Source organism: Clupea harengus, chromosome 13, assembly GCF_900700415.2.
Source record: "Clupea harengus chromosome 13, Ch_v2.0.2, whole genome shotgun sequence".
NCBI lineage: Eukaryota > Metazoa > Chordata > Actinopteri > Clupeiformes > Clupeidae > Clupea > Clupea harengus.
Genome location: NC_045164.1, coordinates 7,422,738 through 7,435,475, shown reverse-complemented (window position 1 = coordinate 7,435,475; position 12,738 = coordinate 7,422,738). Strand labels below are relative to the sequence as shown.

The window sequence follows — 12,738 nt, the reverse complement described above, 5'->3', positions numbered from 1 at the left end:
CCATGGATGTTTGACCGGTTGCTGAGAGCTGCCACCCTGAATGGATAAACACATGAACAAGGATAAGATCGCCTTGCTCGTGAGCAGAAGTGAAATTGCATCAAGCATTGTTTGTCAATAGAGTTTCTGCACGTACACAGCTTGGAAGGTCTCACAACTGAAACTCTTGGTGGTAAGGCATGACAGGAACTTTGCCGGTCACAGATGGTAAAAATGGCCCCAGTCTGATGTTGAACCACCGGCTGATGAAGGCTTCGTCTTTGAACTGTGCTTCAGTGAAATTGTTGAGTTTGACCTCTCCTATCACATCGAGAACCGTGGACAAGGACTGAGTGAGGTTCCGGGCCTGTAATGGGGAGAAAAGTGTGTTCATAACCAGGCCTGCAAATGATGCCGAGGCGTCGGATAAGACTGGAGAACCACATCTACCTTGTCGGAATATCGGACGAGGGCCTCATCCAGAACGCCGGCCACTTTGGCAAAGAACGCCTTCCAGGTTTCTATGGGGTAACTGTTGCTGTTGGGAAGTTTGCACTCCAGCAGTGTGACCAAGCTGTCCGCTGATAGAGATTCCACCTTGAGGAAGAAAAGGAAAATGTGATTCATGACAACGGGGCCCAAGCACCACTTATGCCGTCGGATGTCAAAACACCAAGCGATGCCTGCCAGCACTGCCGAAGGCATTTGCCAGTAAACTCCAGGTAATCCTTACCGAGGAGCACGCAAGGTCTCCCAGGCTGAAATTGCAAAGCGTCCCAGAGGAGTTTGCAGAGGCCAGGTGATCCTGCAGCGGGATGCTGTGTGGCACAAATAAAAGAAAAAAGACATTTTTGGCACTGCTGACACAGACTAACGAAAGACCTGACTATGCCTCCAAATATTCACTCACGTGTTGGCGCTGGCGCAAAGACTCTCCACTGTAGAAGAAAAAATTCACATTAACAAAGATTTTTGGCACCAAACATCTATTGAGATGAAAGCATGTTTTCTAAGACAGACTAATACAAGACACGCTGGACAGGGACTTACCATCGACAACTGTCTCTGAGCACTAGAGGACAGAAAAACGTAAATTCAACTGAATCATTGCACATCACAGGGTACTTGAAAATAGATTAATTCAGTGTGAGGGCATGTTGTGCAGTGTGTTTCCACTTTAGAATATACTTACCACACCGACTGGATACGGTGGTCTACAGCCTGTGTGAGAAGACAAACAGAGCAAAGGTTAGAAGTGAGGAGACCACAGTCGTACCAAGAAGGAATCAGATACTCTACTGCTAAGCACCGCGTGACTAGTCGGGCATCCTATACCTTGTGGGAAACTCTGTGCCAGATAATCTCGGCTAGATTGGAGGTCTGCTGAAACGCTCCCTGGAAGTGTCTTCAAAGACTCGTCAAAAGCCACGATTCTAAGAGAAAGGAAAAATTGACATGCATCAGCTCGAGAATGGATGTTTTTGCACTTACCTCTTTAAAACTTAACCCTGCAGTAAGGACCTCTGAAGGATGTGAAAGAGAGGGAAGAGTGTCTCACATGGCTTTGAAAGAGTCACAGCTGATGTTCAGGGGGATGACGCTCAGACTCGCAGGACGGACGCTGGCTAGCAGAACAACCAGATTGACCTGGAACCACAGGGTAAAGTCGCTCGTTTGGAAGGTGGGGAATCTGGGAGCCAGGGCCGTCAGTGTCAGGTTGAGCATGACGTCTCTCACAGCTGCGTTGGTAATGTAGGTGATGTTTTGCTAAAAACAAAAGAGGCAAATCAGTCAGGGATGAGGCCAGACACAGGCCTACGCTGCTTACCACTGTCGTTCCAGACGGTATTTGGCAAGTGATGAAGTTTGACCTTCCATGCGACCCACTCACCTGCGCCGTGACAGCGGCACAAGCCTCCCAGAAACGGTCGAGTTCCCCATCGTCTGGAGATCCCACTATGCTGCCAAAGACTTCTGTCAAGACAGTCACATTCTCAAGAGCACCACTACTGGGGTCCAGAACCAACTCAGCTTTCTGGTCCGGTGAGAGCGAGTCCAAAGTTGCCAGCTGTGGAGAAAGAAAATAGTTATTGGCAAAAAAAACGTATCGCAAGTGACAGCAGCTAAATCTTGAAATGGGAAAAGACGCTTTCTTAAACGGTGTGGTGTGGAGAACAACGTTTCAAAGTGCCAATGAGGTTTCTCTTACTCCTGTAATGTTCAGTTCTTTAAAGGCAGAGTAGTTTACTTCTTTGGAGAATGGACCCAGGTTGACTTCCAGCCATTCGGCATCATTCTGGATGTCCAGTCTGCAGGCTAGAAAATAAACAAAAACGTGGGTCAAAGCCTGAGGTAAGCGCCAACATCTCGGGAATTTATAAAAGATTTGGAAATGTGAAGCTTCCGCAAGGCTCAGGAAATCTTGGGTCAGAATCCAGGTTAATATAAGCTAGCTTGGTGTGTGCAAGGGCCAGTTACCTCTTTTGTTGAACGTGGCCAAGAACTGCTTCAGATGTTTCACAAGGACGTTGGCGATTCCCTTTCTTCTGGTGAGCGGCATTTTCTTGGAGACCTTGCCCATTCCTTTCACACTATGAGAGAAGAATTTTTCAGATATTAAAGTTTTTCTTAAGTTTGCCAGCCGTCATGATGTTCTTCTACTGCCACGATAACTTGCATCATTCAGGTCTTGCACTGAAGAGCCATCAGAGAGATTACACAGTGCTTACATGACTTGGTAGTTGGTGCAGTTTGTCTGTGCGGTGGTTTGAGTGAGCATCTCTGTAGTGAAACTGGGGAGGACAGGAATTAGTTTCACGTGGAACCAGGCGATCCAGGCAGATACCTCAAACTGCAGGAAATGAACGCTGATGATGTTGAAGGTGCGGTTCATGGCAAAGTCTCTCACGGGAGGGGCAATATCTGGAATCTGTGGAGAGAGGAGAGACATGAGCGTTCATATCCCCTATGAAGGGCACCAGCACGGTGCGCTGGGAATCTTTGTCGTCTTGAGTGGATGGCGTGAATTACCTCGGGAGCCACGCTCAGTGCTGTCAGAAACTGGTCAACATTTTGAAGAGCATCTCCCTCCTCTAGGCGATCAAAGATGGCCTCCATTTTTGTGGAGTCATTCAGTGCTCCGGAAGTCAGAGTCAGCTGTGCTGCCTGGGATGGCGTCAGCAGTTCCAGAGACTCAAACTACAGCACGCGATGGAAAAGCAGTTAGGGACGTGCTTAGCCAGGAAGCTAACAGATGATTTGATGTGAATGATCAGGAAATGATGGAGGGGACTTACGCTGGAGAAATTGCCATTGAGTTTTTGTAGATCTTCCAGTGGCGCGTAAACCGCAAAGTCGCCAAAGTTCTTCTGAAGCCAGTCTTTGCTGCCTAGGGTGCCAGTGATGCAGCCAGGATCTGAAATAAATACAGCAAAGAAACATGATCGTCATGCGTGTGCTCTTACTCAGGAGAGACATCACAGTGTCAAGTTTGAACATTTTCTCAAAGCCTGGGAGTCTTTTGTGGAGCCAGTCAGATGTACTGTTCACACTGAACACACATCCTGGATCTGGGGTAATTTGAGCAGTTACAATTTTCACTATTAGCAATTCATAATACAACATAATATGACATGTGACAATGTACCGTAACGCAACATAGCATAACCTAACTTAGCCTATTCTAACAAAACATAACTTGCCATAACATAGATCTGGAGTACAGGGAGAAGAGAAGATAAGATACTCTTAATCAGAAACAGACTCTGGTTGTACCAAGGTAGAGATATATGTTCATTACTACATTGTCTGGCTGTTTAATACTTTATTTTTCTTGGTGAAAATACATTGGTTAGTATTCCTTCACACTGAGAGAGGACACAATTGGCAGAACAACAGTTAGACCAATTCACCTGTGCTGTCTGTTCTTGACAGGAACCCATAGATGAAATGGGTGTAAATGATCTTCTGTTGTTCTGCCTTGATCACCCCAAATTGTTGGCTGAGACCCTTGATGCTGAAAATCAAAGATGTTAGCCACTGCCACAAAAATAATAGATGGATGCAAAGTACATGTGTATGACTACTAGGTAATATGGTTCTTTTGGTATTTGGTGTGTGTCTCCGATATAATGGAAAAATACAAAATGTAATACAAACATAATAGCCCCATTTTGTATTAACTGTGTGTGGTACCACACACTTATTATTCAATTAATTCATCAGTATAATGTACTTTTTAATACTAGTACATGTGGTTGAAATATGCACTTGTGGTTATGAATAGGCTTAGGTTTTTGCATTATGTAATATTATTTAATTCAATGAGAAGTACATACTGTCCACTGTAAGAACCAGAATCATTTTTCACAACATATACTGGTGTCACTCCTTACATTTCCTGGTAGCCTGCACAGGTGAAGTTCATCTGACTGAGGTGAATCATGAAGCTATTGGGCAGGTAAGGGAGAAGAGGAAGGAATCTGATGTTCACCCATGCCTGGACAAAGTCAGTACTCTGTAGGCTGTCTGGAGTGAAGGTGTCCAAAGCTCCGAACATGGCAACAAGGTCAGAGGTTTGCTGTGATGGGTTCTGAAAAATAGAGATACAAAGATACATGTATAATATTTAGATTGGTTTATATTATTTGGTGGAGATTCTTCAGAGGTCCCAAAGACTTTAATCGATTCATATTGCATTCTGTCATCATTTCCACAATATATTGCAGATGGGTTGTTGATTATGCAACTGTACATATTCTTTGTCATGTGTGTCGTACAAACATACAAATATTAAATAGAAAACATACAAATACAAAATAATAACACAAAACAAAAAACAATTAGTTCAACAAATCAACTGGAAGGCCATGTTGATATTATTAACTGAGACACTCTTCTTACCAAATGAACCAGGACACTTAGTGTCGACCTTATGATTTGCCCCAGGTCCGTCTGTACCAGCTTTAGTTCTTCCTGTCCAAGGCTACTGTTGGTCTGGCCTTCACAAAGTAACAGGAGGGTCACATTTTCCACTGCCCTTGCAATCTGTTCAGGAAAAATAATCATTTAAAAAAAAATAATAATAATTAAACACATCCATAACTGACTTACTTTACTGTGCTCCTTTTCCCAACTCACGTTTTCTAAACATAACATCTACTAAATACAATTTCAAATGATCCACTCCGACACATTCTAATATGTAAGGCATGTTTGTTGAACCAGTGTGTAATACTGAGGAGGGCCACTAGATGTAGCAAAGTGGTGACTGCTTTTTTTGAGCAGAACAACTGAAATTACATACATTGTAGTACCCTAATACATGAGCTCATATTATTAATCTAAATCATAATCCATAAAATATCCATAAGATGATACAAACATTTAAAATAGCATAAAAACCAATACATACAATAAATTACAATTGAACAATGATTTAGGGCTAGGGTAGCCTACTTACCAAAGTGCTTGTGTAAGGCACTGAATGTGAATTACATTGCCTCTGAGTGGAACTGTTGGAAGTGCTGTTGCTGAAAAAAAATGATAAACATTACAATTATGCAAAAATACATACAATTATTGAAATAGTTAAATAATACAATTGATTTTACACATTATTATTTTATGAATTGAATTAAAGCTTCATAAGTCTTTATGCTTGCCAGACAGAACAAAACATACCTGTTCTCTGAAACACATTGTCCCGATCCTGGGAGACATGTTGGAGTGATGAAACAAGAAAAGATTGTGAGTTTATAACATTAAGAGAGGATTTCATAGCACAGGCTTAACATTTGGCAGCCATATCAGTTTGATTTTATTGTGCTTGTCAGCCATGTTATTTGTTTCCATAATTAAGCATGCTAACCCTCTAAGCAACATTTATCTGTGTGTAGGCTAAGGTCCACATCACCAAGTAAACCATTCATATTGGCTCAACAGCAATCTTTTCATTTTGAAACAAGCCAAATTCCTATAAATAAAACCTTACCGTTTATCTGACTTGAATTGCACTGAAATGAACATCATGGGGAAAAAGGATAATGTCAAAATACAGCAGATTTATGTTTCCTTTTTTAAATGAAACATTCAGAAATAATACACACACACACACACACACACACACACACACACACACACACAAACACACACACACACATATATATATATATATATGTATGTGTGTGTGTGTGTTTAAATCATTTCTGAATGTTTAATTTGATATAAAAGTAAGTAATGATAAGTATTTATAACAGTATATACAGTATATGCATGTGTATGTGATTACATTAGCATACCTCTGCAACCACAGATGATGACAGGCAGCCTGGAAAATCACAAAAACAGCACTGTAACAATCATACAATATTGAAATGGAATTGGTCTGTGATATATGTGCATGTGCGTGTGCGTGCGTGCGTGCGTGCGTGCATGCGTGTATGTATTAGGGTTGTATCACATAACTCACAAAAAAAGTAGTAATTGCTTGATTTCCCATGATTATTAATTGCAATTAACTGGATCATCAGCATATTCTTTTTTTATTATTATGAATATTATAAGTCTGTGGGGTGAGTTCACTTCTACATTACCACCATCATTAAATGGTAAAGAGACTTTTATTGTCATTTTGTCTCTCAGGTATGATGGATGTAGTGCAGTAAATGCAGTCCTGAACTTGTCCCAGTTGACAACAAGACCAAAAGCCACTGCCTATGCCACTTATTAAGTACGACTGCGTCAGTGAACTGGGTGAACCTAAAATAATCCGGCTGTCAATCCCACCCCTCTCCATCAGAACCTGTGCTCTATGAGGTGATTTATCAGGCTTTGGCATGTTATGATATGACAAAGGGCTTGGGTATGTGAATTGTTCGGTTTGAGATCAGGAATTTTGGTCTACACCCTTTTGACAGATTTCCATCACATACAGCACATGACTGGACCACACCTGTTTAAAACATCTCCAGTTTGTATGTTACAAAATCAGTGCTGCCATATACAATAATGGAGGGTTAATATGGGTTCGGTATGCCATGGCATTTGACTGGATTTGATTGACCATGCAATTGGATTTGCTTCGTCCAGCATATTCATTTCTCAAAAATAATACACTATCGTTTAAGTGCCTGAAGCTTACTTCATTCTTCACTGAATCTGACTCTTTTTTCCCCGGTGATTGTTGAATCAAATCTGTGCCAGACAAAGGCCATTTTACTCACCAATCCCGAAGAAGCAGAGGGCCAGAAGCCTGGCCATCATATGGATATCTTTAATCATGTTCTTGGATCCGCCATTGTTTATCACTTTGGGAAACCAGTAAACCATCCAATGAAAACTGCAACACAGCAATCAAACAATACATTTAAGTGAGCGAATCATGTTCAAACCCCAACATTTTTCACAAGAAGCATAGATGTGTATTTTGCAAACAACATAATGAAACACTTTACTAGAGAAAGAGAAAAAAACAATGTCACGATATTATCTTTTTACCACTGCCTTAAGTGTCTAACTATATGTAACATGGTTAGCGATATGTCATCCTGACATGCATGAAATATAACCTTATAACCTCATGTCAACTAAATATCATGTCACTTGAGGTTTTTGACGCGCACATTGGTTCCATACTGTGAACTCTTTGTCATGTAGTGCATAAGTCGCATCTAGTCCTGTGAGACTCGTCTAAGTACGGAGTAACTCAGGTGTGCCCTCTACCCTCACAGCACCATAACCATTAGCACTGATATAAGTACTGTTATATGCAGGTGTGGGTACCCTTGGACAAATGACATCATAACATTTTGCCATGATTTAAAGTGAAGAGTAAATATAACACCTTTGACAGACAGACAGAAATATTAAAAAGAGCTTAATTCTGTTAAAACTGTTAATGCAATCTTACTTTTCTCAAATGTTAATGTTAAAAAAAAATTCTTCTGTCATGACAAATATCCTATTCATGACATATCATATCATAACATGTAATGGCAGTTACAGTAATAACATGTAATTACAGTGTCCAGTAATATCCTAGTGCCATTATTGATAATGGTCAGGTATAATACTATGTGCGACAGAGCCATCACTACAGTTCAGTATGTACTCTGCTTGCCACATTAACAAGCCTGGCTCTTTGGTTTTGCCACATGTATTAGACATGTGCGCCCTGCGGGTTTGGAGAAGATCCCAGAGTTGGCCACTCTTCAAAGCAAGGCAAGCTTATTTATATAGCACATTTCAACAGTGCAAATCAAGAAAGGATAATATTTCCTTTAGATATTACACAGTAGATAAAGTAGTAATTAAAAGAGCAAAGATGCAAATCTTTTTTTTAAGTACACAGTACATCATTTTAGAGCTCAATCATAGGCACATTAAAGAGAAACGTTTTTAACCTGGCAGTTTGTTCCAGTTGCATGCAGCGTAACAGCTAAATGCTGCTTCACCGTGTTTGGTTTGGACTCTGGGCTCTACTAGCTGACCTGAGTCCATGGATCTAAGAGCCCTAGTCAGATATATCAGATATGTATTCTGGGATGACACCATTCAGTGATTTCTAGAATAGTAGCTTCACTTTTAAAATCCATTCTGTAACCAACTAGAAACCAATGTGAAGATTTTAGAAGTGGAGTAATGTGCTTATTCTCTTGGTCCTGGATGAAACTCTAGCAGCAGCATTTTGAATGAGCTGCAGCTGTTTAATGGTGTTTTTGGGAAGACTAGATAATTGACCATTATAGTAGTAGTATAAAAACATGAATGAGATTCTCTTGGTCTTTTTGGGACAAAAAAAAACCTTGACTCCTGCTATATTTTTAAGACGATTGAATGCTGTTTGGATAATTGCTTTGATATGGTTGGTAAAAGTAAGATCTGAATCTATTGGAATGTCAACATTTTAACACATCACAAACCCTCTTGCAGCACGTTTGGGAGTGGCACAACCTGTCTGAATCACGCCAGAAGTCATGAATCTGTATCTTCGTGAGATTCCAAGAACTACGCTATAAAGAGTTAACCAGAAAGGAGTGCCACATTCTTGTAGTTCAATAAGGTCACAGTCACATTATTTTTTTTGCTCAATGAGGTGTGTGGCAGAACACTGAAACATAATGGAAAAGTAAGGGGAAAAAAGACCAATGCTATTGCAATGCTATTTGTTAGGTTATTATTAGACAGAATAAACTGATGAAATGGTGTCCACAAACATTTACATAGTTTCTGTAAGCATTGCAAAATATCCAAGGCCATTGAAGTAAAACTTAAGAATCCAGTTTGTTTTAACTAAACTATTGCATTGAAATCATATCTCAATGTTAACTTTTATTCTGTATTTTTCCTCACAAAGTAATCATAAATTCAGCTGGGTCAGACTGTTCACACTTACATACAGAAACAATGCATTACATTATTTTGGATATAATTGTCATGGACATGCACTGCAGTGAACTTACCGGTCACACGCCGTCTGATGAGTGAATGAATACGATGACATCCACCTGCTACAGAGTCGCTATACACAAGCCCAAGGGTGGGGCCCGAGGGAAGGGCCCAAAGGTGCCGCCTGGAAAGTTATCTCATAGCTGCATCAGGGTTCAAAATGTTGTCCAACAAGATGATATGTACAAGATTTATATAGTAAAGATGTTGCAAATGATGCAAATGGCTATTATTATTTGAATGAATTTAAACATAATGGTTCATAGACAGCATTTTGCAGCAACCATTATTATAGAGTCCTATTGGTAAACTGAGCTTATTCTTACTTCTATATATCTCACATCTATCATATTAAAATGCTAATTAGTTAATAAAGATGCTTCTCTAAGTCTGTTAGCATACCTAAAACCCAATATTATTATAATTATATTACAATTTTTACTTCAAAAATAGCCCAAACAAAACAGCTCTCATAAAACTGGTCAATCTATGTTTTTAAAAAAAAAAATGAATGTTATTACATGCAGACAGTATGTGACAGCTTAAGGTTAGGAGTGTGTGTAATATACGATGTGCAGTAGAAAGAATAAAACAAAGAATGAAAGAACGAAAGAAATATGGATGGACAGACAGACAGCTGGATGGACAAAGAGGCAGACAGGTAGATAGATTGATAGACTTTTGTAAGTACTTATGTAAGTGGCCCAGTCGGTTTGCCATAAAATGAGGTGTTAGATTTTAGAGTGGGATTTGGAGATTAATGCAAATACCTACACTGCAAAAATATGTTAAATTAGAAAAGAAAGAAAGCATGCAAGAAATAATGCATTAAAAAAGAAGGCATAAAACACATCACCCACTGAGAGCACACAATATCAATATATCAATGGATCATATCAGAAATGTGGGGATGAAGTGAATATTGTGTCCCCTGTTGGTAGGATTGCTCTCGATTACTGTAGAACAGTAGTCTGTCAGTCCACATTCCAGAGGTAAGCCTTGAGCATTGACTGGGTGTGGTGTTGGTGATTTCGATTTACCACAGAACAACTAGTATACTCATAAGACAAAAAATAGGAGTGGCATCAACTGACGAGCTGTCAATGCAGGCAGAACAAAGTGGGCACAGTGTAAAAGCCTATGACAACGAAACTCTGTGAATGGGTGGATGGATGAATGGATGGATAGAAGGATAGACAGACACACAGACTGATACACTAGCAGTAGAGTCAGGTTATCCCAAAATGAATAAATGCAAGCAATTGCAATCATAACATGATTCCGTTTAAAATGAGTATGGATCAGTGCCAATATTAACTCAAAGTGAGCAACAGAGCCATGTTGTTCTTGGTAAGGGTTTAGGGACACTGTGTACTTTATTTTGTTCTTGGTAAGGGTTTAGGGACACTGTATGTACTTTTTGTTGTTCTTGGTAAGGGTTTAGGGACACTGTATGTACTTCATGTACATACAGAAATGTGCCACCCTTGGGTTCCGTGAATAGGAACTATAAACCAGAGTGAAAACGCACACGGCTGACCGATAGATATGCCACTTATGCTTAGAGGTATATTTCTGCACACGTGTTTTCTTTGCCACCATGTGTTTAATTCCTTGTGCTATTGTCTGGGGACTTTCCATTCCTTTATGTCACATGCAAGTAATCCTCCCCGGCAACCGAGCCTACGTATTACAACACATCAGGGTGCACCACAACAACCAAACTGATACTAAACAACAATAACGGCACACCTTCATGAGCATTTTACTGGAATTGTCAAGTGGGCACCTTCTTGTCTTGCTGTTTTGTTGAATTAGGCCCACAACACCTCTGAAAGGCTACACAGTGCATACACACATCATTATGGTAATCAGGAGAATCATGTCATTATGAGATCTTGAAAGACTACAGTTACTATTATCATGAGGCTATGATGCCGATAAAGCACAAAAATGGAGCTGGGTGTGGGTGGCATACCATTTCTCCTTACTTTGCCTCTACACACACACACACACACACACACACACACACACACACACACACACACACACACACACACACACACACACACACACACACACACACACACACACACACACACACGCACCCACACACATTATCAACCTAACCTGTGTCTTAAAACACAACATTATTAACAGTGGTGCGTGACTCAGTGAATTCAGTTCCCATTACCAAGAGTCAAAAGATATAGGATGATAAATACTACACTGACACAAATCACTAAAAATGATGCAGTCACTGCAGGTAGATTCAATTTGCTTTTCTGGATGCCATAACAGCTAAGGTCAAATGCTTGTAAGCATTATATGTAGTGTTTTGGACCCTTCAGACTGTCGTACAATACCGGAGTTCTCCCAGGGCATACCATTATTCCATTTACAAATCATATCAATGTTCTAATGAGAAATGTTAGTTAACAGAAATTAGCCCCTTTGAGAAATATAGTACTTTTGATCTTTTGACATGAAGTCATCACAAAATGAATGGAACAAAAAACCTGTGTGAATCTTCCCCGCATTCTCATATTACATTGTTATCACATTCATGACTAACTGCTGTATTGAATTTCTGGGCAAACGTCCCTGATCTAGAATGTGTGCAAGTGTGTTCCGTGTGTCTGATTTGCCAGATTTCATTAGATTTTACAGTTACACAATGACTTCAAAACACATGTATAAGTGCCGCAGGACAGTAGTGTACTTACAAACAGCTTCCTCCAGTATTTGATGAGAAATAAAATCATGTTTTATGATGTAATACTTAGCTCAAAGTGCTTAACAGCAAAGAAATTACGTGGAGAAAAATTACATGCACAGTGATCCACATAAAAAGAGACATACAATAAACATAAAACATGAAACATCAGCATACAAACTGGGATAAAGTGCATAAACATAAATAGATAATAAAGTTAACATAAAAACATGAATATAAAGATAAAGACAGGGATGGAGTGCAAAGATAGAATACATAAATTGCATAACATAAGACAGAAAATGAATAGAACTGCAGAGATATAGTTTATCTATCCCCTTAATATCACATTATATCGTTGTATCTAGGCTAAGGTGAAGAGATGCGTTTTCAGCCTTCTTTTAAAAATGTTTATCGAGCTAGATTCCCTGATATCAAAAGGCAGTGTGTTCCATAGCTTTGGGGCGTAATTGAGAAAGGCTGCATCCCCGATTTCCCTATGGCTGTTGCTGGGAACCTCCAATAAACCAGCATTTGATCGCAGTGTTCTTGGGAGCAACTATTTGACTAGGGAGTTTGCAATGTAACTTGGTTCT

General features: G+C 39.9%; 1 protein-coding gene and 1 long non-coding RNA gene across 2 annotated transcripts; both read right to left on the bottom strand.

Moving 5' to 3' along the window:
- Positions 1 to 151: 151 nt before the first annotated feature.
- LOC116223255 lies at positions 152 to 5,178 on the bottom strand. The gene is made up of 17 exons (XM_031579299.2): positions 4,882 to 5,178; positions 4,374 to 4,570; positions 3,891 to 3,994; positions 3,276 to 3,394; positions 3,010 to 3,177; positions 2,709 to 2,908; positions 2,458 to 2,570; positions 2,189 to 2,295; positions 1,871 to 2,047; positions 1,538 to 1,746; positions 1,315 to 1,412; positions 1,172 to 1,200; positions 1,030 to 1,051; positions 890 to 917; positions 713 to 797; positions 430 to 576; positions 152 to 346 (listed from the first exon to the last, which is right to left on the bottom strand). Exons 1-17 carry the CDS (start codon positions 5,044 to 5,046, stop codon positions 152 to 154), a joined length of 2,163 nt encoding a protein of 720 aa, XP_031435159.2. The 5' UTR covers positions 5,047 to 5,178.
- A 486-nt stretch (positions 5,179 to 5,664) lies between these two features.
- Positions 5,665 to 7,388, bottom strand: LOC116223133. The gene is made up of 4 exons (XR_004164927.2): positions 7,203 to 7,388; positions 6,279 to 6,307; positions 5,972 to 5,993; positions 5,665 to 5,689 (listed from the first exon to the last, which is right to left on the bottom strand). It is a non-coding gene; the product is annotated as an uncharacterized LOC116223133 (long non-coding RNA).
- Positions 7,389 to 12,738: the final 5,350 nt, after the last annotated feature.

Bases quoted from the DNA above. Each gene is read 5' to 3' on its own strand.
- LOC116223255 (XM_031579299.2), bottom strand. From the start codon at position 5,046: ATGATTATTTTTCCTGAACAGATTGCAAGGGCAGTGGAAAATGTGACC. The intron at 2,048-2,188 runs GTAAGAGAAACC...CTTTCTCCACAG, and splicing joins AAGAACTGAACATTACAGGA to CTGGCAACTTTGGACTCGCT. The intron at 798-889 runs GTGAGTGAATAT...TGTGCCACACAG, and splicing joins CTTTGCGCCAGCGCCAACAC to CATCCCGCTGCAGGATCACC.